General features: G+C 40.3%; 1 protein-coding gene across 1 annotated transcript in view; it reads right to left on the reverse strand.

The window, feature by feature from the left end:
* The window catches only part of tex264a (testis expressed 264, ER-phagy receptor a), a 75,481-nt gene that overhangs the window by 45,199 nt on the left and 5,090 nt on the right, over positions 1-25,192 (reverse strand). Inside the window, exon 2 of the mRNA XM_026167974.2 lies at positions 17,384-17,605. Within this exon, the coding sequence (XP_026023759.1) occupies positions 17,384-17,605 (222 nt within the window). The remainder of the gene's footprint in view (positions 1-17,383; positions 17,606-25,192) is intronic.

Below are 25,192 nucleotides of genomic sequence, written 5' to 3' on the forward strand. Positions count from 1 at the left end.
CAGACTATTAGTCCGCTCATGCCTAACTTATTTAGTGTAAGTAGTCCCTGATGTAGAATGGATACATGGAAGCAGAAGATTCAAAGTATGCGAATTTTTAAGGCATCCTGTTTTGTTTTTAAAGAACATTTCAATTTCTTCAAGTGCAAAAAACAAAAAAAACAAAAGCACAGGTGTGATATGAGACTTACTGAGAAATGTGCTGCATACTAATGTAATAATGTGCTATACAGACGTAGTAATACACCAAAAACTACGCCCCACGAACACTAACATACAGTTTATGGTCATGAGTAAAATGTTAGTGGCATGCTAGAAATGTCTGTGCCTGTTTGTCTGGCTTCAATCACTCTGATATTAAGACACTGACACGCGATGCTTTATGCAAATGCTGTTCCAACATGTTGAGTTACAATATGCAAATAAGTTCTCAAGCTACACAGATGGGCATTCAACGATACATTGAGATCCAAACTACTTTTTTTTTTAATGGGACACAAGACATGCCGTTTAGAGAAGATAATTATCTATCAAAAATGTACTTTTGCAAACCATTATACTAATATTCTGGTTTAATAATGGTCAAATGTTGAGCTTATAACTAGAGGATGTTGCTTTCATTGCTGTTCAGTCAACTGAGTTCAAATTAATGAAAACTGCTCCCACTGCTCTACTGGAATTAAGCTCTCTAATGTTTCCTGAGAGTGTATAGACTGGGAAGGCTAAATGGAGAATGTCTGAACCTGTGTCATTCTCTAACTTCTATTGATCACAAGCCAGTGTGTGATCCCCAGCCTTCTAACTTTCCTCCAACACCCAATTCCTGCTTAGCCTATTGGCACATTAATCCTAATCTGCAATAGCTGCCGTAATGCCGATTGCATTAGCTACTGAGCGATCAAATTAGGCGCCAGCGCACTCGACCGCCTCCTCTATCATTGGCACTTTCCGATGGAGACAACTACACGCTTACATTCAATTTGCTGCCCTAATCTAATCGAGCAGCTCGCACGCAGCACTCCGGCCTGCTTCATTTCTTGCACAATTGGTGACACGGAAAACATGATTTCTACAGCTGGACAATGACACACGCAAGCATCCACAGGCACGCATTCGCCCACATACACTGACATAAATTCATGCGAGCATATGTATAACCCGTTTCCCAACATTCGAATCCAGATATCCTCGTGGATGCTTCACTGCATCTACAAACAAATTTGATGCAAGCCCTTCCCAGGAGCTTGCTGCCTCCTTGTTAGAGGTCGGTGGAGATGTAGCGCTGTGAGTTGGTGTTCACACTTTCTCTTAATCATCGCAAATAATCTCCAAAGCATGCTTTAAGCAGCCTCACAGGTAGGTGACAAGAGGAGCGCCACAGTCAGACACGTCACTGTCACAAGAAAGTGAAAACAGTACTGCTGACTTTATTTAAATAAGCTCCGCTTCACATTTTAGACACAGCAGCGTTATTTCAGTTGGAAAGCATAAAAGGTATCTGGTGAATGCAAAGGCTTTAAAATGCATATGAATGTATGTTAGTGTATATATTATTATTTAGCAATTAATCCGCATGCTTTATGTTGCTGTTTTGTTTTTTACCAGTTTCACAGAAAATATCCTAAAAACATAAAATATCCTCAATAAAATTCCAAGATCAGATTAAGACAAGCTTTTGTTTTCACACATCAAAAAGTTTCCTTTCTAGTGCAATTAAAAAGACAAAGCCCACTGTAGTAAACTAACAGGCATTTAAAGCATAAATGAGATTTCCTGCTTAATTTCTTGATATTAAAAGTTTGTGAAACACTTTGTATCTCAACAGTTTGGTCCATACATTCACCCAGATATTCAGTGCTTTCTAATTACGTTCTAATGTTTAAGATTAACACAGATAAGTCTGTGAAAGACAATAAGCTCCGTGACTGCTAGTGACATGTCAGTGCAAAATCTTAATGACTTCAGACTTTGATCATTAAATAAAGAAAGAATTCAACCCCACGGATCTACAACATTCTTCCCACGGGGAGAGAATAAATAAAATCAATATTTGCACCCGTGAAGCATTTCTCCAGGCTCCACACTACAAACCACTGATGTCTCATCTCTTTTAATGAGGGATTGCTCACCAGGCCTCTTTAACACACTGACTGTTCCCACTGCAGCTTCAGGCTGCTGCTAGTTAGAATGTGACGTACAATGCTGTAAGTGTGCCCACCATGAAGCTATGCAAGAAGGGGTTGGCAGCATTACTCTTCAGAACAGTGGTGCTACCAGCCACTTTATTAGGTACAATTTGCTAGCATCACCCCCTTATGCCTTAATTCTTCACAGCACAGATTCAACAAGGTGATTTTCATCCTTGCTGACATGGCAGCATCATGACACAGTTGCCACAGATTAATAAGCTGCACATCATAGATGTTGATCTATAATTTTGTTATTTGGAAGCAGCCATCAGAGGATGGGTGCACTGTGGTCACAAAGGGATGGACGTGGTAAATAACAATATTCAGGTAGGCTGCAGTGTTTAAAAAAATGCTGAGTTGGTCCTAAGGAGCCCAAAGTGTGCCAAGAAAATATCCCCCACACCATTACACCACCAGCAGCCTGAACTGATGACACAAGGCAGGATGGATCCATGCTCTCATGATATTTTTGCCAAATTATGATCCTACCATCTGAATTTTGCAGCAGAAACCAAGACTGTTTATACACATGGAGTTAGTACACATGTACTAAAGAAGCAAGAAAGAGTCTGGATTTGAACTAGATTATTTTCAAAGGTGTATATTTGAAAGTAATCTCTTTCAATTGGAAGAATGTTTGGTTTCAGTTACTCTTTTGGCAAGCTACAAATGAAATATGTATTTTAGCCCAAGGCATGCTTTAAAAAAAACACATAAGAAAATAGAGTTTTGACCTGAGAGTAGAAATAGTAAAGTGTAAAGGCACTGGTCCCCTGTTACATTTGCACTTTAGTCTCACAGGTCTAGCCTAGCTCTTCTGTTCTTTTATTTTTTTATGCACTACCTTCAGACTATATGGTCAAGATTTTTCTATCTATAAAAAGCTAAATTTGCGCCCAGGAAAATTAATGCAGGGAGACAAAATTTCGTCAACACTTTACAGACTGTTGTGTGATCACACATCCAGTATCAGCTAGTATTTTTATCCTGGATATTAAAAAATGGCAACTACAGATTCATTGTCTCTTGGTTTGCATCATTTAATTTAATCAGCATCGGGATATAAAGATAAGATAATAAAACATTTATTGAAAGCAGAGTTTTAGCTGCACATCCAATGGTGGTAAAATGACATATGGTTACGCTTTTACATATCCAGGCTGCTGATGGGCAATTTTTCCTGCAACTTTTAACCGCAAACAAGCTTTGCATGCTAGCAAACATAGAAATTGGGCAAATGTGGTCAGCATCAGCCCGTGTTTGCATTGCTGCATAAGACGAAATAAGTTTCAGCATCTGTACAAATCTCTTAAAGATTAAAACCAGTAATAACGGGATAACCGTGACCGCTCTGGCTGGGGCCTCTCAGTGTGAAATTTGTAGGTTCGCCTTGAGTCCTCACAGGTTTCCCCTGAGTGCTCGAGTTTCCTCTGAAACTTGCACAAACACATTAAAGTTGGGTGAACTGGAAACTTGTCTGTAGGCGTGAATGCAAGTGTAAATGTGTTTGTTTACATCTGTGGTAACTGCGACACTGACTAGTGACCTGGACAGGATGCATCGAGCCTCTCACCTAAGCCGGAGCTTCAGCTTCATTTTTCACAACAGCAATCCCCTGTGCTTATCTTGTCACTTTTACATATCGCCACTTCTTCCCTATGGGAATAAGCCACAAACAGGAAGTGGTGTATGCAAGTTCACAGAAACACAGACAAAAACACACAGTTTATACACAGAGTACAAGACAGAATGAGAGTCCTAAGTAAATCCTTGCCTAATTAAAAGATGCTGTATTGGACAAACTGGTAACAGATGGCTTCTAAAGAAGGCTCCCGGTGAATTCATTAAGGGCTGAAATTACAAATACACATTGGGATGCCTATCCTCAAGTCATCATAGAAGAATCAAAAGTACTTAGGCCAGTGCTTTTTTTAAAGTCAGGTGTTGTTGCAGCAGGGCAGCTGCTTTGGAAAATAATTTGTGTGAGATGAAACAACAGTTCAAAGACACACACTGTGTTCACAAAGATCAACACACACCATAAGGAGGCAAAACAGAAACCGAACAAAAATATGTGTCCTTCTACCACAACATCAACTAACTGTCTGTGTGTAAGATTAATCCAGTGCTTAATCTTTATAGATTAGCTTTGAAGTGACTTCTGTTTTTGTAATTGATTTTCTTTCCTTATCATCCTTACTATCCTTTGCTGTTTTTTATTTCCTCGAGGACTTCTGCGAATCACATTTTTTATAAAAACAGTGACATTTCGTTTTTCATAAAGGCTACATAATTGATCAAAGGTTCAAAAGTAAAATGGACTGTAAGGCCACCTGGGACCAAGAGAAGAAGGACGCAGCAGCAGAAAAGGTGTCTGACAATTACTCTCGCATGAGATAACACAGCATCTCTCCATCTCACGGCTTCCTCCTGATAGAGGACAGAATATTTATCCTCCGCTTGCTCGATTTTGATTTCACACTTTCCTGAATTCAAATATAACTTTCTAAGAGCACCTCTTTAAATATGCATAATTATAATACTAGATTAAAACACTAAATGTAAAAAAAAAAGGCCAACTTGGGGGAATTTTAAACTTTTGCAGTCTCACTGTGCATAGTGTGGTCTCTGTCTGACTTGCACCACTGTATATGTTCCAGCTCTGTTTATTAGTGTTGGAGATTTAGCTTCAGAGAGCAATGGAGCCAATATTTTACATATAAAGTGAGAGTTATTTAATATACATATCCACCTCTGATATATTTTTGCTGTAGCCTCAGATAAAGCAGTCCTAAATGTGCCTACAGCAAGACATGTTTGTATCCCCAGGCAATAGCTATGTTTTTTGTAAAGTATGTGCAAGTGTGCCCAGGAGTTCTAAAGATAAAAAGCTTATATGTTAACATTATGCTGATATTTAGCATAATATGCTATGTAACAAGGACATTACTCTAAGGCTAATGAAATTAACCAAGGTTAACTGGAAGCAGCGTTGTCAAACTAGGGGTCTGATTCAAAACACTGAGTGTCTATGCACAGTGAGGGAAATGTGCATCTCATTTCTAGCTGTGGTAATGCAGGGTCCTCTTATAGATTTGAATCATCGCCTACATTTTAGGCATCTGCAAAGACCTCATTTACAATCCTGTCTTTAGTCATAAATGCATGTAGACACTCCACTGACACTTCATTATTTGCACATGAAAGTGCTGTTTGCACCACAAGCTGAAACCAAGATACTCCTAAAATAAAGGTTTTATGTTATGATCTCAGCTGTGGAAATTTAGAAAAAGGAAGAAAAAAAGGGAAAAGGGGAGGGGGGGACAATGTAAGTTATTCTCCGACAGTAATTATAGCAAAGCATTTGTCTTCTTTTGCGAGTACTGTGCTTTACAAAAAGAAAACATGGAGACAAAACAAAGGAGACAGAACCACACTATCAGTGTTGCATTTACACAGCGTCTAGCATAGCGTAACCAGAATATTACCACTTTTTCAGCATAAACAGAGCATGTCCCGTCTCCCCTCATAATATTATTTCTTTCCCCTGCTGTTGGTACGGAAATGCCCAAAGGCCATCGCATGTCTGTGCAGCTTCTTTACATAATTCTAGTATCTTATTGCGCATCCAGTAGAAAACAAACGCACAAACACAGAAAGAAATAATTCTGCAGCATAGCAGCAGCTACAAAAATCAAGTGACAGGGGGAAAAAAAGAACTCAAAATATATTTTAGGAAATGTCAACAGCTGATCTCTTTTGACACTTCTGCTCCTGCTCCTCTCCTGTGTCACAACAGCCAGAGGGTTGTGGATTAACAGCCGTATGTGCCAACCATAGGGGTCTTTCTAAGTTATCTGGGATCTGTTTAATATTTGCTCACCCCCAGTGGTAAGGCAGTGTGGCCTTTTCGCTGAGGGACAGTCACCACTAATATAGCAGATTGCATTCATGTGGTCCACTGAAGGTCAGAGCTACATATGACATGAAGATTACGATTTGAAAATCAGTTCTTGGCAAAAATAGAGACCTTTGCTTTGGTTTCAGTGAGTGAGGCCTAATTAAAATACAGTGAGGCATATTTCATTCTCTACTTAATAACAAAACTACATAGGCTGAGTACATTATTCAGAGATGGCATTGGAGTATTTACAAAACGCTGCTCTGTTAACCAGGCACGAGTGATAAAGCAGGGATAAAACAACACACACACACACACAAACACAGATACTGTCATCACTCAAACAAGTGTTTGTGTTTTGTTTTGTTTTTTGAATAAAGTGGCTTCTTATGAAAACAAATGAGTATCTGCTCACTTTAACAGCAAACAGAGATTACTGTATTATGTTACAGCCTGAATTTGCAGGAACAAGATGTCTTCTTAAAATATATCAACCAACTGACCGCCCACATTGTTGACACTGACTAGATTTGCATGCTCTATTCAAAATTTGGCTAAAAGAAATGGCATGCTCTTAATTGTACAAAGTGCACTGGACTTAATTAAGTGAACAAACTTGCATGAATATTGGTGTAAATATGAGTACAAGACAAGAAAAGTGGTCCAACTCAGGCTCAGATGCAGAGGTGTAAAGTGCACCTCTTCGGCCCACATTCAACCGAGCAAAAATAAAGTCTTACTGCTAAACTGAAGAAATTAGCGGGTCACTGCTGAAGTATAAGAAAACTGCAAACATACTAGCTGCTTTGTGAATGAAAGCTATATAAACTGTTTAGCAGCCCAAACCAAGCAAACCAAGTAAAAATCTTCAAGTTATTATTAACAAGTATTTCTGACTGAAATCAAATTAACAGTGCAAACACAAAAAATACACAGAAATCATGTGTCTGTGTATTTTTCAAACATCCTGGTATGAAAATGTGTGTCAGTGTTTAAATGTTCTTTACAAAATGACAGATTCTGAGTGAGCCAAAAGTTCCAGCAGAGAATTGTTTCCTAAAGGCCATGAACTTCTGTTTAAAGGCCAAGGTGTCCTCGCCGACTTGGCGAGATGTAATAAGTTGAAACCGAGTCAATAAACCTCACTGGGCTATCTGACGAACAAGTTACTTGACACACACTAATAAGATTTTGTGTGCGAATGTGAATGTGAGGAAGGAAACAGTGCTTCCAAACAGGGATCGTGGCTCATTGTGGGAAATGACCGGACACTGTGTGGCTGCACAAACCTTCTATCTAAAGTAAACTCTCCCGCTGCCTCAGTCTCACATCCAGGCTGCCATTCTCAAAGCAGATGAAAGAGGGCAGGCTCACACATTCAAAGAGACCTTTATTAAAAGGCTAATGAGAGAACAAGCCGTCGTCCCAGACTGAAAATGACTAAATCTGAAGTTTTTGTATAAAGGAAAAAAAACCCTGTCATTACTTAGTGACAACAATAATGCATATATCGACTCAGGTGAAATGTAGTAGGTTAAAAAAAAAAAAAAAAAAGTGTGGCCAACTTACCTCTCACCCAAACAGCAAACCTGTGATTAGTGGAGAAGACAGATAAATGTACAAACTACCCGAGTACACTTACAAGGAAAAAGCCTAATTGGCAGCATGGTGCGTGATGTCCTGCAGGTGCTGCAGAACGAAGAGTATCCAAGAGCCGAGGGGAAGAAGGAATCGATAAGTGCACCACAAACACTTCTGCCTCTTATCACCTTTACTTACTGCATCACTGGGCTGTCGCTAAGAATAGGTTCCTCACGTACCAGGATGATTAAACCCTGGAAATGCTTAAATGTTTACAACGTTTTCTCAAAATGTGCAGACAGATAACAGACGTAAAGGAAATGATTTTACTGAGATCGAGTAGATGGAGACATAGTGTTTTAAAGCATGAGGTTATAGCCAGCATACCAATGTCATATTGTCTTTTAATTGCAATACCTGTAATTTTGTGTAGTTCTGAGCTTCTTCGCCCCTCCTCACCTTGTCAGTCTCTTCTGGAAGCACCGAGATCCAGGAGGAAGCTCAGAGGGGACAGAGCCTTCTCTATTGTTGCTCTTAAATAATGGAATAACTTTGTGCCCTTGCACGTTAGAGAGGCCCCTTCACTGTCCACTTTTAAAACACGTCTTAAAACCCATTTATTCTTTGGCTTTCAACCAAAGAGACTTAATTTTCCTTTTAGTTTTTCTTTTAGTTATTTGACTTTTTAAATTGGTTTTATTTATGTCTTATGTATTTTTATTATTTAGTTACAATAAATACCATTTTGTGTCAGCTATGAAGTGCTTTATAAATAAAGTATAGTATGGTATTGTATGTTATGTTATTTATACATGTCTGTGTCCTGAAACATGAAGACCTTTTCTGTCGTTCCTCAATTTTGTGTGTGTGTGTGTGTGTGTGTGTGTGTGTGTGTGTGTGTGTGTGTGTGTGTGTGTGTGTGTGTGTGTGTGTGTGTGTGTGTGTGTAATTTTTTCTCCCCTTCCAAGTGAGCGGTAACAAGGATGAGTTACATTTTTAAAGCCTTCTGATACAAATGAGCAAATATGACCTACACGGCAAATTAGTACAAAAAAGTACATTCCCATTCCCAATCACACTTTGATAATCAGATGCCTAGAAGTTGACATTCAGCCTAGTGAGGCTTAATTGCACAAACCTTAGAAAAATGCAACAATTTTGCTTAGGCGTAAATAGGTTAAGCATTAGCTGTGATTTACCGTAGATGTAAACAAGTGCACGGCTCTGTGTGAAAAACAGAAAATAAGTGAATTACAGAAGTGCTGTTATTCTCTGAAAGCTCGGCAGAGCAAACAAGAAAGCAGGCATTATATGAAATTTTAGGCAGAGCCCAGTGTGTACACTGGGCTTCAGAGCATCATGCCCAGACTTTGTAGGAAAGAAGGGGGGGGGGGGGGGGGGCTGATGAAACTGCCATCGGCGTCATTGGAGTCTAAATATAGCTTTGTGCATCTACAGCCAAGTGTTCCCTCTGCAGACTGTCAAATGGCGGACTGAAGGAATAACAGCCATATTAATTGTAAACATATAATATGTAGCCTTGCAGGTCAGGCCTCCACCTCTTGGCTCGATGCTTTCTGTTCTTCCAAGGTTATTATTTCTGAGAGCCCTCAAGAATCGAGAACCTGGTGTTAGCCAATAAAATGTAATGCAGAGAACTGCTGAGGAATGAAAGCCTTAATAATGAAGGAGCTTTATCTTGCTCTCACCACGACCTGCATCTTAAAGCACACAGACACATTCACAGGAAAAGCAGACAGGCATATTCCTCCGCCAACAAGATTTTCACCAAGCTCCCCAGCAATCAGTCACTGAGACAAATGCGTGCTCGCAAACTCACACATTACTTATTGACTCTCACTCTTGCTTTCTGCACTTTGATGGCATCGCTGCCACAACCCCTGTTTTTCTGCACCATCCCACGCAGAAATCGTTGGACAGAGAGCAGTTAAGGGAGTCTACGCCTTGAGCCTCCGAGGCATTAAAGATGTAAAGGGGCTGAAGAGGATCAAAGTAGGGGCGATGCTGCCACGCCTTCTCCCCGCCTCTATTTCCCTTTGGGCTGGTGCAAAGTTCTCAGTGCCAAACAAAAAGAGCAAAGAGAGGTTCACTTTAAAACTGTGTTAAGGCTTGTGATGTCTGGTGATAGTGCAGAAACAAAATATTGCTAATCGATTGCAACAACTGCATTTGTGTGTTTTTAAAAAATATAAAGCCACTATGCCACCATGCACCATGGGCTTTCAGTGTGGAGTTTGCATGTTCTCCCCATGTTTGTGTGGGTTCACTCCGGGTACTCCAGCTTCCTCCCACCGTCCAAAGACATGCAGTTAGTGGGGTTAGGTTAACTGGAAACACTAAATTGCCCATAGGTGTGAGTGTGAATGGTTGTTTCTGTGTATGTATTAGCTCTGCGACAGACTGGGACCTGTCCAGGGTCTACCCTGCCTCTCGCCCTAAGAAAGCTGGGAAAGGCTCCAGCGCCTTTCCCAGCGAATGGATGGATGGATAATTATAAATAAAAGTATAAATCTGTCATAGGGAGTGACTCTAGATGGTCATGCCCCACCAATACTGCCACACCCATTTTCCTAACTCAAACTAACACATATATCTTTAATTAGGTAAATCATCTTTACACAGAGACACATATTAGCGCTATTTAAAATAATTAAACTAATCAACCTGATTTGTAAACAATACAGACTCCTGAGTTAATAATCACTGTAGGAATAAGCCCAAAGAAAAAAAATACAATGTGGGATATTTAAAGGACAAATTCCAGTGAAAGGTTTAATGTCAAACTGTGGTTGTAGGTCCCACTTACACCTTACACCCTTGTACACTGTAATATAAGAGGGAAAAAAAACTATAGTCTTTCTAATAAGGGTTTCTCTCAGTGGATCAAACTCTGGTATGTTTTTGGTTGTTTTGTTTTGTTTTTATTTCCTGGCCTGCAGTTTTAAATCGCCATATGCTGAAGAGCTGTTTTTTGATCCCAGATAAATTCATAAAGTGGGTAAAGGTACTTACTTTCATAAGACATCTGTACATTTACCTCACTTGGGTATGTAGGAAAAGTAATTTCAAATTGCCAAACTCCTAATATAGTATTTCTCTGCTCGCTTAATTTTCATGCAGTATGCGCAGTTCCTTTCTTTTCTTATGGCAAATACTCTGTATATAGATACAGACAGACAGACAGACAGATCGATCACACACAAACCAAGGAAAGCATATTAGTATATTGCACTCACTGCATATCACATACTTTACACAGTGACACAAATGGGGAGTGTTGGGCAAAGCAAAAAAAAAACAAAACAGCACTAATCAGATATCCTTATATGCAAACAACCAAAGCACCTTTGAAAAGCTATAGTGCCTACATTCCCAGGGGGTCTGGGCTGTATACAATATACTGTAGAACAAAGCAAAAACGAGTAGGTATCTGCATAACAATTCAGCCCTTAAACATGTACCTGAACACAGCTTTCTCATCCAAGTACCGGGAGAAAAAAAGGCTCTACTACAAAGCTTGATATTCAGACAAGCTGGGATGGGGGCAGTAAGTGGGAGGATTCCTCTACCTGACTTTGTAGAAAATAACTCACACACAACAACAACAACATGAGGCAAAACAGTAATGTAGAAGCAACAGCCACTCATTCTCTAACTGTGTTCAATTCCCATTCACCATCATGCTGCCTGACAGACAGCATGTAGTTTTTCAGCTGCACGCGAGGGGTACATGGCTGGTACAAGGCACAAACACTGACTACAGACAAACAGACAAGAAAGATATGTTAAGAACAGATATCTCTGAGTTTTCTAGAAGCCAAAACAATTCTGACTTTGATGACAGAAAAACCTCAAAGCAAAAGCATACTTCTAAAGCATAAAGTGGTTGCAAAAACAATGGCTGGCTGTGACTGAACAGACACATTTATATTCAACCACAGAACCATCTAACCAGAGCGAAGGGCACTTCAGTTGTTTACTCTGTGGATACACCTGAAATCAGCACAGTTCCTCTGGATAACCTCTAATCAAGCCATTGCATGAAATATAGATGTTGTGGACAACCAAAACAAAATTTCTATATTTAATTCAGCAAATAATAAGATCAAAGAGGATGAGGAAGAGTGGCTGGTGAATAAACCATGAGCAGAATGAAGGTGAGGAATCAACACTGTGCGGTGGCGGAGCATGAAGGGTGTCACTAACTTAAAAAGGTGAAAACAGTGAGGATTTTACCAGCGATTAACAGCAACACTTCGGCATCAGTGCAGTGGAAGACACAGTCTGGGCTGCAACTCATTTCATTATTCATAGATCAATTATTCATACTTAAGAAGACAACACTGCAGAACCTTGGGTGACATTATCAGATGTTTTGTGAACAACAATCTGAGTATCATGATATAGAGAAGCAGCTCATCTCCTTTGAGAAGATTTACATATTGCCTGTAGTTTACATGTTATTTTTAAGGAAGAAAAGATTTTTAAAAAAAGGGATAAATACTTTACATTGCAAATATTTTTATTTTACTTTTACAATTTTAAACTAATGACATCAGTGATGGACTTGGTGTACTTTAAAATTGATCAGGGCGGGAATATTCAGTATTTTTTTTTTTTACTTTCATGACAAATAATGAAGGATGAGGATTTCTCCTAATATACGTTTAATTTAGGTTTCTTAAATTTAGGTTAATTAGTTCATTTAGGTTTTCAAAGGAGCTTGCAAAGAAAAGCGTCTGGACTTCTTTAAGTTGCTTGAAGACGTTTCACCTCGCATCCGAGAAGCTTCTTCAGTTCTAAGGTCAAATGGTGGAGTCCCAGAATTAAACCTAGTGGGAGTGACCCCCCACTACGAAAGAGGAGTGAAAGAAGCCATATATGTCCACTGTGAGCGACCATCTTTGAACAGAGGCGGTGGTTTACGACACCAACTCTCTGCCATCTATAATCCAGTTTTGAGTTCCCTCCCCAGACGCCTTAACGCCCACTCACATCCTGGGCCATCTGATCTCAGGAATTCGCATGATAAGGTGGGGCCAGGTTTCACAATGAACTCACCCGAAACCCTGGCTGATTGGGACCCACACCCAGTTTCACACCTTGACTCAGGCGATTAGAGGATCATCAGGGGGTCCTTTTGTCCCTCTGTGGGGGGATACTCCCACTAGGTTTTAAATCTGGGACTCTCCACCATTTGACCTCAGAACTGAAGAAGCTTCTCGGATGAGAGGTGAAACGTCTTCAAGCAACTTAAAGAAGTCCAGACGCTTTTCTTTGCAAGCTCCTTTGACTACGATGACCTGGATGACTGAGAACCCTCACAGACATTTTAAAAGGTTTTAAAATGTGTTTGCATTCATAAACAATAACTGGGATGTGGAACAGGAAGTCCTGAATCAAATATCCACTACTGACCACTGTCCAGTTAGAAGTTTGCAGACTGCAGTTTTCTGATCCATCAAGCTACAAAGCGTTTATCTTTTTTTAAGATCATATTAGATTGTCTGAACTTGCAATCGGCTTCTTCTTTTAAACATTCCTGGTCAGTTCTGCATTGTGTGGACTTCCACCGTCCACTGCAGAGTGAGTATCTGAAGTCATACAGAAAATGAAGAAATGGGAGCAGGCTTCATATTAGATCGCACTTAGCACGTCTTCACAGCTGCTTCTGGACAGCTCGTGCCCCCGTGACACACAAAGCTGGCCACTCAAGTTATTAGCTTCAACTGTTGCCGACCTGTCATCGCAACAGACCCATACTCCTCAAACTGTGGGCTGTGGGCTTTGATGCACAATTCTAATTCAGGCTGAGCTCAAAACAATATTCCAGTTATTTATCTTTGTGACAGTGCTAAATTGCTTAGACTTTCCTTCCAGGCACTACTGTGAAAACCAAGGAAATTGAGCTTTAATGCTGATAAAGATTTAAGCTTTCCCAGTTCCGCTTACAGTATTTTTGTGGGCAATGATTTGTTAGTCTGCACTGTTTACGATTTCCCCTCTTCTCTATATAAAACATATCTTATCTTTAAATATGATCTAAGTAACCTATGAAGCAAAATTAACCCATAAAAGCCCAGACACACTTTCACTGTCAAGAAAACTATATAATTGCTGAAACAGAAACTTTCTTCAATCTGTAAAAGGACGGCGACACCCATAAAAACGTGGGTTCTTATGGGTTACGATAGACTGCATTCGTATACAGTCACAAACCTCGGATGATACAAATGCAGGATATTTCAGGAGGTTTATAAATATAATTCTTTTAATTGTTGAGGCACCTGCAGGGCATACAACATCATCCTATGACACAGTATAGAGGGAAATGAGGGGAAAGATGCTTTTATGATGTTTAAGCTTGATTCAGATAAATGGATTGGTAAATGGACGGGGGCTATCAGCATCTCATCTTGCTTCTGCTCACGGGGACTATTGCCGTTTTTTTTCTGGGGCGAACACCAAAATAACAGCACACTGATTGTTTGCTTTGATTCTGTAGGTCCTGGGCTTGCTCAGTCCTTTAATGTAGCGTGACAGCTACTCCTTTGTCCTCTAATTTTTCCTTTTCTTTCAACACTGGCATTTTTACAACTCAGAGAAGATACCAGTCCTGCTGTCTTACCTGTTCAATCATTGCTTTCATTTGAAGTGATATTAAACATAAATGGCCAAGACCTCAGGCATTAATCTAATATGACAAATTCACTGACATTTTAATTTGCTTTTAATAGTCAAACCAACACATGCTGAAGATATTATAGTTTAAATACTGTTATGCTTTGTGGATAAAAGACAAGTGGCTGACTCGCAGTCAGGAGCACCAGGGAAATTTCACGGTGGCCTAAGGGTTGTTTTATCCTGCCGTGAATGTGAGCAGCAATATTACAAAAGCAGGAATGATCTGCCTGACCTCTCAGAGTCCACACATCAGCTGTAGCTCTCTCGTGTTTTCCTATAGGCTGTATGTTCTCGCTCTTTTCTTCTGCAGCAATAGCACAATAGATGGTCAAGTTAAGAGTGGAGGTGAGAGAAAGAGAAGGAGAATGAGAATGAATAATCCTCCCAATTGTCTCATTGCCCAGTTCTTGTACAGCTTTTGTATTATTATGGTTACACGCCTTATTTTGAGAGTGAGACAAAGCACATCAACAGCACTGTTCTTTTTAATAATCTACACTACACATCCACTAACACGATTAAAGTGAATTCTTTTAACCAGATAGAGCCAATCTGTTGTGGTGACAGCCCTAAATAACACACAGCCTAAGTGGAATGGAGCCAAATTCCCAGCCTGAGTTATTGTTTCAGTCTGCCCCATGGCTGGACACACAAAGAAAGTGCTGAGGTCCAAAAGGGCAGTTAGGCACTTAACCTGCTCACAGATAGCAGAAGCATTACAAGAAGCCAGTAGGTTTACTAAAATCCCTGAGAAAACACTCTCACGCTCTCCAAACACTCTCAGAAACTGATTGTACGTCACCCGTCTCTGCTCCACAATCCCAACAGTGTCGCTGCTTTGAGTAATTTAAGAAAAAGAGTATATAATTATTATTATACACATGTGAGGATTTCATGGCCCACTTTCTGTTTAGCCATTCTCTCCAGGCTTGTGTTTAGATGCAGTTGGAGAAAAGTTCTTTTAATCATTTATACACAGACTAGCACAAAAATTTAGTAGAAAGAATATGTACAGTTTGTGCAAAACTGTCACACAAGTCTTACGCTCCTTTCAAACTCCCTCAAACTACACATCTACTCCATTAATCATACATGTATGTATACATTTCTAATACATTCACATACCTTCCCCTTAGACCAAGCCACACTAAACCATATTCCATTATTCATGAGCCGTGCTGCAGCTAGTATGCATAGTGCTCTTGTCAGTGGGTGTTATTAGCCCACAGAGGAAGCTCCTAAACCCTGAGTGAAACAACCTGTCGCAGCACTCAGGTCAACTGACGGACTAAGCATTTCTGTCTCGCACACACACACACACACACAAGTGTGTGAGTGAAAACGGATCCCAGCATAAAAGACACAGCTGCAAGCTCACAAGAAACGCACACTGACACTAGCTATGATTATATAACTACTACTAGATCTTAACATTTAGGGATGCAGTGGCTTTGACTTTAGACCATTTATTCTGTGTCAGTGCACATATTACAGTTTGTCCTGCCTCTAAAAATCGGGTGTTACAGCTCATAGAGCGCCACATACTTCAAAGATCATAAGGTTAGACTGTGTATTAGTATAATGGCTAAAGTTGGTCCTAGTTATCCCAACCAGAGGCAGCTTCAAACTACATACTTGGAAAATATGACATATTAAAATATATATTTTGTGTCATTTTTAACTCCCCCCCCTCATTTTTCTGTCATTACTCTTGCAACCCCTAACACTTAGTTCAGCTGTGCTGTGACAGAGCAGGTAAAAAGAAAGAGCAGGAGACTATACTGCATGCATCAGAGGAGTTAAATGGCAAGACAAAACTACAAATTGATGTAGACATTGTATACAGGCAAATTTTCACATTCCACCTGATATAGTGGACAGCTAAGAAAAAAGAAATCCAATTATTTCAGTACCAATAATTGAAGCATTAAAGAGAAGGCCAGGATGACAGAGAACAATATAAAAAGTGAGAAATAGCTGTGCCTACACGACAGCTTTGATGTGGTGGCTGAGCTGATATAGCCAGTGGACAGTCCTTGCACCCATTTTCCTGAACACAATAACAGATGAAGGACTAAATGCAGTAAGGCACTACTGTGATGGCATAATGGTACCATTTACTTCTACATGCTGATCATTTAATGGCTTTGTGTTGTCAATTGAAAAACTGCAGTTTACAGATAAAGCATAAAAGGTTCACAGAATTAGAGCCAAACCACTGAATTTCTGCACTCAAATGTGAGGCCTCTTACACTAAATCAGCTTTTTTGTGAACTAGTTTTCTGTCACACATTGTCACGAATTTGAGAAAGGTGGTTTGTTCCACTCTGAAACACTAAATGTCACAAAGATCGAGCTTTTTTTTTTTTTTTCAAATATAATAATGCATTTTCTGTCTAAAAAATAATGGGGTGTTTTCAACTCCTGTGAAAAGACAGATATTAAATAAACAGATGATCAGACACGGAAGCAGGCACATGCATGCGAGTCCCCCTACACACAAAATTACACGAGGAGCATTATTCATGCAACGGGACGCACCTAAATGAAACCATGTGTGTAAATGTCATAAGCAAATGTCAATAGCTTTTTGAGGCCTGTCCTGAGGAAATGGAGCCAAGCATACGGGCTTGGAGGACTCATATGCACCTTCATTTTCTACTATTTCATCTAGTCTAAATATGATTTGAAGACCTCATCTGCTCATGTGATGAATTAAACGACACATAGGCTGGGAACTTTTTACAAGCAGCAAGCAGAAAAGAATGAGAGACAAAACCACAAGAGAAAAATGGAAGAAAACTCCTGCTTCTCTTGTTCATATGATGATATACACTATATGTGGAAGAGTGCATGAATGAATATAAACGACCTGTAAACATATTCACACTGTTTAGATCCAATGAGAAAACAAGGCTCACTAAGAATGCTAGCTAAATATAGTAGCTAAATATAGTAGCGAGCTCGACCCAATACTACTGTTTAAAAAGTTTAAAAGAGTATGTACCTCAATGTAGGAAGCAATTCTGGGGTACACTCTGTAAGGCCCGAGCACGTGGGACAGAGGGGTGGTGCAAGGAAAGCTGGTGGTCACAGCATGGCTCACATCTGGCATAGAAAACACCTTGAAGCCAAACTTCTCATACAGCTTCTGCAGATCTTCATCTGGCTTCTCTTCACCCTCACACAGGATGCTGCCCACCACGTAGCGGCACTTCTCTGGTGGCCTCTGAGCGCGCAGAGAGAGAGAAAAAGTGAATATACAGCATATGATGCATGTTCAACCCCATTTCAAGCCCTTTAATGTAGAAGGAGTAAGAAGTCGTGAGGTTTCAGCTGGACGAAAGACAAAAAAATAACTGATCACAGGGTTGTTATTAATCAGCCACGCTCACATAGACAACTTTTTCTTTGCAGAGTAAAAAACAAAAGGTCAATATTTTATGATATATTACGATTATTACAAGCAGTGCTTTAAAGCATATGAAGAGGCTCAGTACAGTGAAAGGGAGCGAGTTGGAGGATGCAATCTGTATGTTGGGATTAATGCTGCATCAACACAAAACTACACACGTGTGCAAGTAAAAATAGAAGCCATTTGACTGAAACATGTTGAGACGTTGCACCTTCATATAGCCCGAAGTGTCTCTGGACAGAGGGCTGCCAGCTCTGGTGAACATCTTACCCCAGATATCCAAAAGCCAGATCACATACACGGTAGTCCAAATTGTATATGTGCTAAAAACGATGCCCGTACCGTGGGCAAAATATCTTATTTTTATGCAAAAATGATTTGAAACATTTCAAGTGATAACTAAATAGGATGTTTTGTCTTACATGAAAAGCATTTATTAATAACAGGGCTCTCCACACAGTTAATTTACTTCCTCTGAATTCTGGAGGTATTATACAATCAATTTGATGAGTAATATTGTAATATTTCTAGGTTCAGCTACAGAACATCACCCCTAGAACTGGCAGAGACTGTCTGTCTTGTCTTATGACATTTGAGGAGAGCAGACACAAACTGACAGGATGGTATGATCTCCCTCACTTAAAGGCCTTTCTGCCAACATTATGTCTCTTAATGTGCCCACATGTCTGCATGCAGATGTGAGATAAGCACAGGAACAAACACTGAGTGAGCTGTCAGTCAGAAAAGGATCTGACAACGGATCTCCCACTCACATCCGCTTGTTTGCAGTCTGTCTGCTGCAGAAGGAGAGTGGGAGCTGTGGTTAAAGGGCCATACCAGTTTGGGTTTTTGTCCCCAGTACATTTTATATTAACTGCCCTTTCTTGATGAGCGTTGTCACTGTATTTTAGATGCCCGAGTCTAAGTTTTCAGCCGTGTGTAAAATAAGTTGTAGCTTAGATTAAAATTCCTAGACATGAGGAAACTGCCAATAATGATGATGCTGCCTTACTGCAGGAAATTTTATGCAGAACAACAAACAGGCTCTTTAGAATGAGTGCAATTCTAATGGTTCCCATTAATTCCTGTACAGTATAAAAAGAACTTGCAGAGACACATAAATAATGTTATGTCAAAACAACTGGATACAAAATAGAATATTCACTGTGGGAAATTACCCAATTCAAGGGCATTTTAAATTGCTGCCATGAGATTTTCATAACACAGTGAAATCCAGAAAGCTGATGAGAAAAGCAGGATTTGCAAGTAAGTTCAAGTTTCACAAGTAAGTTTAAGTGACTCCTGTCAAATGGGTTAAAACATGCAAAAAACAGTGTAGTGTTTAAGACCTGCTGCTGGTTTCTGCTCTGTGACAGTGGATGTCTGTGGAGGGCTGGCACCGAGGGGGCACAGATGGAAGACGCTCATCTTCATGTCCCTGGCATCCTTGCATAATTATCACGACTCAACACCACAACGTCCTCTTCTTTTCCATTTCACTTCTCACATTCGGAGCTATTTTTTGACCACACTGCTACTACACTGTGCCATCGCTGCTGTCTTACTTTGTTCATGCAGCAGCTTTTGTGTTGTATTTCAGCATTTGTGGTTGGGTGAGATAAATATATTTCAACACACAGACCCCTCAACCATGGGTGCCGCTCGCATGCATGTACCATGTGGGTAATAATAATGACTGACAGTGTCTGTTTGGGATGAGCAGATAATCTTAACTGTCACATGACACCATGTTCAGTGGTGATTCAGAGAACATAGATCACCTGCTTTTGACAGGGAATTATTCATACATGGCAGCGTGAGATACACTAGATCTATTTACAACGAAGCAATGAGTCACTGCAAACACAGGGAGTCACAATGGCTGCGTTAGCAGTGTCACAGTGAATTGTCGCAACAATGTAACCATGTACACATCTCTATTTAAAAGCCTAGTAACATATAAAGGAATGTAATTACTAGTTACTAACTATTACTGGTACTAAAGCAAAAACACTGACGCTAGGAACCATGCTCTCCCTTTAGTAACTGCAGACAGCAGGTGGAATTCTTAGCGTATCTATCAAGTGTGACCATGTGAATTTCTCTTCGTGGCTTTTAGTAAAAATCCTTTTAACTGTTGTCAGTTTGTCTTGAAATATAAGGTGATTCTAACCGTTGGGTGATTTTCCAAGAACCTTATCTTCACTTAGTTTTTAAAATCATTCAGTAAATCTTTGCACCATAAACACGATACAAAAAAACTGCTTTTCATAGGCACATGGAAGTGCACATAAGATTGTCCGTGTGCAGAAGTACTCTTGTCCACCGCCACAAACGATTTATGAAGATGCCAAATGTAAGCAAAAAAGAAACAGACATGCACATAAACTACAAAAATAACACCAACAAGGTGAGATAATGAAAAGTGCAAACAACCTTTTTTTTCCAATTTTATGTGGTGCAGTAAATTAAACTCTTCAGATAAGTAAAACATTAATTATAGCTTAAAAAATATATTAAATTTAAATTTAGATGAATAAAACAGCATTAGTAACATGATTTCTTCTTTAGCCTCTCCCCTCTATCCAAATGGATTTATGTGCAGGGATTGGCCTGCATCGCCCTCTGTCCTACATGGATGCATCAAATGTATGGGCTGTCAGCATGGCTTCTGTACAAAGCTACTCCCTGTCAACACTGGTGGTTTATGATAAGACAAAACAATAGCCATTCAAACACAGAAGGGATAACAACACCCCTCCCACGTACGGCCTTTCTTCAGCGTCTTATATCTCGCCATCTCTCATGCTCTCTGCACTGATAGACTAGAGTGGTAGCCAAACCAGTAGTTCACTAATGATATCATTCAGGGCTCTAGCTATCATTCACATCCCACACAGCAACAGGAACAAACAGCAGCTCTGACTGCATCTCATCTCTGCTTCCCTTCAGATAACACACCCCAGAAACTACAGGCAATTAGGAGAGGGAGAGTAACAACACTCCATGTACTTGACTTGTACTGGCTTCTCCGCCACAGTTGTTCAAATGTCCGAAAGGCAGAAATTCTTCACCTCTGTCCACACTGCCAAAGCTGTGATTTTGAAAGACCATTTCTCACAGGTAGCAGAGGAAACGCCGACTGTGGCTTTTTGATTGGCGGGAGTAAAAAGCAAAGCGATAGATAATGGCAAGACTGTGGTGCTTTTACCTTGGAAACTGAACACAGATATATTATATTTCGGTACCGAGCTGTAGAAACCCAATTTCCTTAAAAGTGGCTTGTAAATGTGTGTGTTTTATGTGTGTGCAGCTATAGATACAGGCTTATAGATAGATATAGATCTTTCAGCATAACATTAGCATTATCAGCCATAACTACTTTTTATTGATTTTCACTGATTTTCTTGCTAAGGGGATGAGTGTGGCTAAACTCTCCCAATGAGAAAATGTCCTCTAAGGGGTAAAAGAGCTATTGGATCACTTCGAGGTAGAGGTCAAGTTTCAGGTTTTTCCTTTAATTTGCCAGTTGTTTTGTACATATAAGCCAGCTCTCTAAGGACCAGTTGAGAGACAAAGTAATTTCAAAAGCAATTCTTTGCTTGAGGCTACAAGGGTTCTTTTTTGATGGATGAGTGCTCTCCAACAATACAAAAGCGCAGCTGAGAGAGGTAATTTTTTATTAGCAGACACGTAATGAGGATTTACTTTCTTCATCTTGCTTGCTCTTAGCCCCGTATCTCTAGCCTCCTGGCCTTCAGTGCTTTGTATGCACTGTTTCCAGTGTGGGGCGCTTTGTAACTGGTCATTTCTGAAGTGTCAGCAGGTTAGGGAGGACTGGGGACAAACACACCAAGGAGACAACTCTCTACCTTGCCGCAGCATAAAACAAAGGATCACAATAAGCATGCCATGCTCTGCTTAATCCAGGATTATCACCACAGTCAAGACAAAACTGGAAAACTTCCACTCACCAAAAAGTAAATCTAAAATGTAAACTAGGAGGGAAGGAGTGACTAATATTGCTCGGTTTTTAAATAAACCATGTAAACCCTGTAAAGGCAACATAGCAGCACAGCTATGAGCTGTGAAACAATGATTTAAATAAATAAATACATCATTCTTATTTCATGTCAAGTTTGCTACAGCACAAAACTAAGTAGTGTCACTGAAATTAGTGCTGAAAAATGATAAGACTTAGAGCCAAATGCGACATGTTTGCCCTTCATGCTCTTGTTGGCAAACTGGGCTTTGCCATCGTGACAGACTGGAGTTAAAGAGGCTGTGATAGTACAAGGTCCTTTCATTGCACTGCAGCCAACAAATCTGCAAATTTAGACCCTCTTTAAAGCACTATGCCATCTTCAGATCAGTGTCCCCAGTGAAGTATGACAAGGAGGAAATGCAGCATTCATAAAGAAAACCCCAAGTCTGTGTAAAGCGGATAACAACCACAATCATATTTCATCTACGGTTCAACTGGATCGGATAAATGTATGGCGGGTTTTGCTGGGGAGCTCTCTCTTTCCGCTCAGTGGTTCACGGGATCATTTTCTTCCCATATATCTGGAACACTGAGCCAGATGGTTGTTTAGGGCACTTCAAAGACCAAGCAAAGAACTTGACACATGGGGAGAAACAAGAACAGGAGACTACAGGATAAGCAATTTCTCAACAAGAGCTGTCTTTCACCTCAGTGTGGCAGAGCAATAACCTGTCTCAGCTGAGTGGAAGCCATTCGCCCCCCACAGGCAGATGAGACGGCAAAGACAAAGTCACCAGGAAGGAAATTGAAACTTGCAAGGCTGCACAGCACCGGGACCACAGGTATGCTGTGATGGGCTGTTTGCAGCTTAATTATCGCAAAAGTAAAGGAAGCACATGTATCCAACTAAAAAAAAAAAACAAAGAACTGTGCCATTCATTTTACAATTTAGGCACAAAGCAAAAATCAACCATCATTGAGAAAACTGAGTGATTTAGCATTAGACTTTAATATTGGATCAAAATCACTTTTTGAACTGAAAGCTCAAAATATAAAAATGTCCTCAAATTTAAGTGAGCCCTAAAGCATCCAAATCAGATTATACATCCAGTGATGTGATGTTGTGTGGGCCCCAGTGGCCCTTTAAGTCAGGAGCCAAAGGAAATCCATTTTTTTGTCTCTCTTGCTTTCACCGAGTGCAGCTCTGTCCCTTTAGGCTGTGCTCAGACTTGGTTTGTAATTACACATGGCATCCTGGGAGCACTGGCATGTATAATTACTGGTGAGGATAAGCACCCTGCTGGAGGCAGGACACAGTTTTCCCTCACACAGTTGTGGAGCTGGTTTACCACTCCAAGGCCAGCTGGACACTGCGTGGCACTCATCAAGCGAGATGTAACAGAATTAATCTTCCCTAATAGGAAATATGAATGAATCCACCCCCTCATCCCCAAACATGCTTAGCTCTTTCTCTAAAAAATGTTCAACTGTATTCCTCCACCATCTCCAGACATTCTCCATGTCTTGTCTAATAAATATTCAGCTCTGTAATCCAATATCCTGTGTATCCCGGCCTAAAAAAAGCAGATGCGTGAAACGACGAGATGGATGGTGCAGAAGATTCAAAGACATTTTTCACCCTCTTGTTTCACTGACTAATCTGAACATGTCAGTTTATAGAGTAAAAAAAAGAGTAAAGCAGTTTGTGAAGACAGCCGAATTGGGGGGGGGCACAAGCGGTTCTCCATTAAACCGATTCCATCTGGATTGCTCCCGTTCTCGATTTTCAGTGTCTTTCTCAGTCCATAAAAATTAATGGGGTGTTTTACTACAGGGAGAGTTGGCATGTCCATATCCTTGCATAATATTGGCTTGAAGACCTGTGGGACCAGACTCCAGGGTATGAGTGTATTTATTTCTCGTTTCATATCCACCTTTAAAAGTGGCAACCCCTTGCCAGAAGCCCCTCTTTCATGTTGTTGCTGTTGACAGACAGACAAGCAGCACTAAAATGCTAATAAATCTGACTGGGAGTGAAGCGATGCTCGGCGCTCTGATCTGAAATTCCGATTGATGAATTGGAGCAATGCAATGCTCTCAAGGTGAGTCAGACTACCAATTTATACCCCTCTTCCAAGGCACTTCCACACCTCTCACTGCCACTCCCATATATGTCTACACATGACATTTCATTTTCTCCTCCTTGTCATGGGGAGCCATGAGTTGGTTTGCTTCGGAGAGCTAAAACAATGTGGGAATTCAACAGATCAGAGGATGAACCAAATAGCAGCTCTACTTGAGATTCAATGCTTACACAACATGCTATGAGTGTCACAGACAGTTGCATTTGCTATGTAGCTCCTTTACATATAGTCAGATGCCATTATATTTAAAGTGAGACGTAAATTTGTACTGTACACTAATTTGACTGAAGGAGTGAAATTGCACGCAGTTGTCCCTCAGTAAACTACTTCTGGTAACTGTAAGTACCTCCGGTAGTTTACTGCTTTATCCTTCATGACACGTTGGCCTCGGAGCACTCACTGCTGCCCACTCTTGTTAATGAATTCTGCTCTGGAGATTTCTTGCAGACAGGCAGCCTGCTTGTAGATTCTTTACTCGCTTTCATGCTACAACACAAGAAAGGGCTACAACTACAAAATCCAGTGATTTAGTCTGTACTTATCCAATCTGGGATCGCGTCATGGAGCTTATGTCAAAGCTCTATTACAGGAGATCCCGAGGGAGCTCTCTGCCTTCGATTGTCAAGCCGTGTAGGGTCACTGTGCAGCTGACTGACACCTGAGAGCCAAACGATTATTTTGAAATTTGAGGTTCAATCCTTCAGGTTTGTTGCAATAATAAGTTAAGGTAATTATAAGACCAAGCAAACAACTGTATAGACATAAATAAGCAACAGAGATGTCTTTAATATACAGTCAAAGAGCCTTCTGACTTGCCACATATACAACTGAATATATTCCACTGCTATAACAGAAGCCCTCTATTTTACGTAGTCAGTTTTGAATCCACATTTTCAGGGCACAGACCCCTTCTAGCTTTCATCATCGTCATTAAACAGCCACCGTATTTCAATCTGAATGCAAGGTGAATGCAGAAGAATCATCGAAAAACCAGCCATGCCCTGGAATAGAGAGCCAGGAGTGAAAACCACTGGAGTAATGTGTCATGGTGACCAGCCACTCAAGCAGGTATGAAATCCAATTTTATTTTAATTTGATGAAACTCATTTTGACTGAATGAATACTAAGAGGCTGGGCTGAGTCACACTACTTATGCCATTATAATAAATTGAGTATAAAGATCAATTGTGGTTTTGAGGAAGCACCTTCCTCCCACACAAACTCAATTTCAACGCTAATAGTGCCATCTAGAGTCCGTCAGTGTGCAGCTTA

Source organism: Astatotilapia calliptera, chromosome 5 (genome assembly GCF_964374335.1).
Source record: "Astatotilapia calliptera chromosome 5, fAstCal68.1, whole genome shotgun sequence".
Taxonomy (NCBI): domain Eukaryota; kingdom Metazoa; phylum Chordata; class Actinopteri; order Cichliformes; family Cichlidae; genus Astatotilapia; species Astatotilapia calliptera.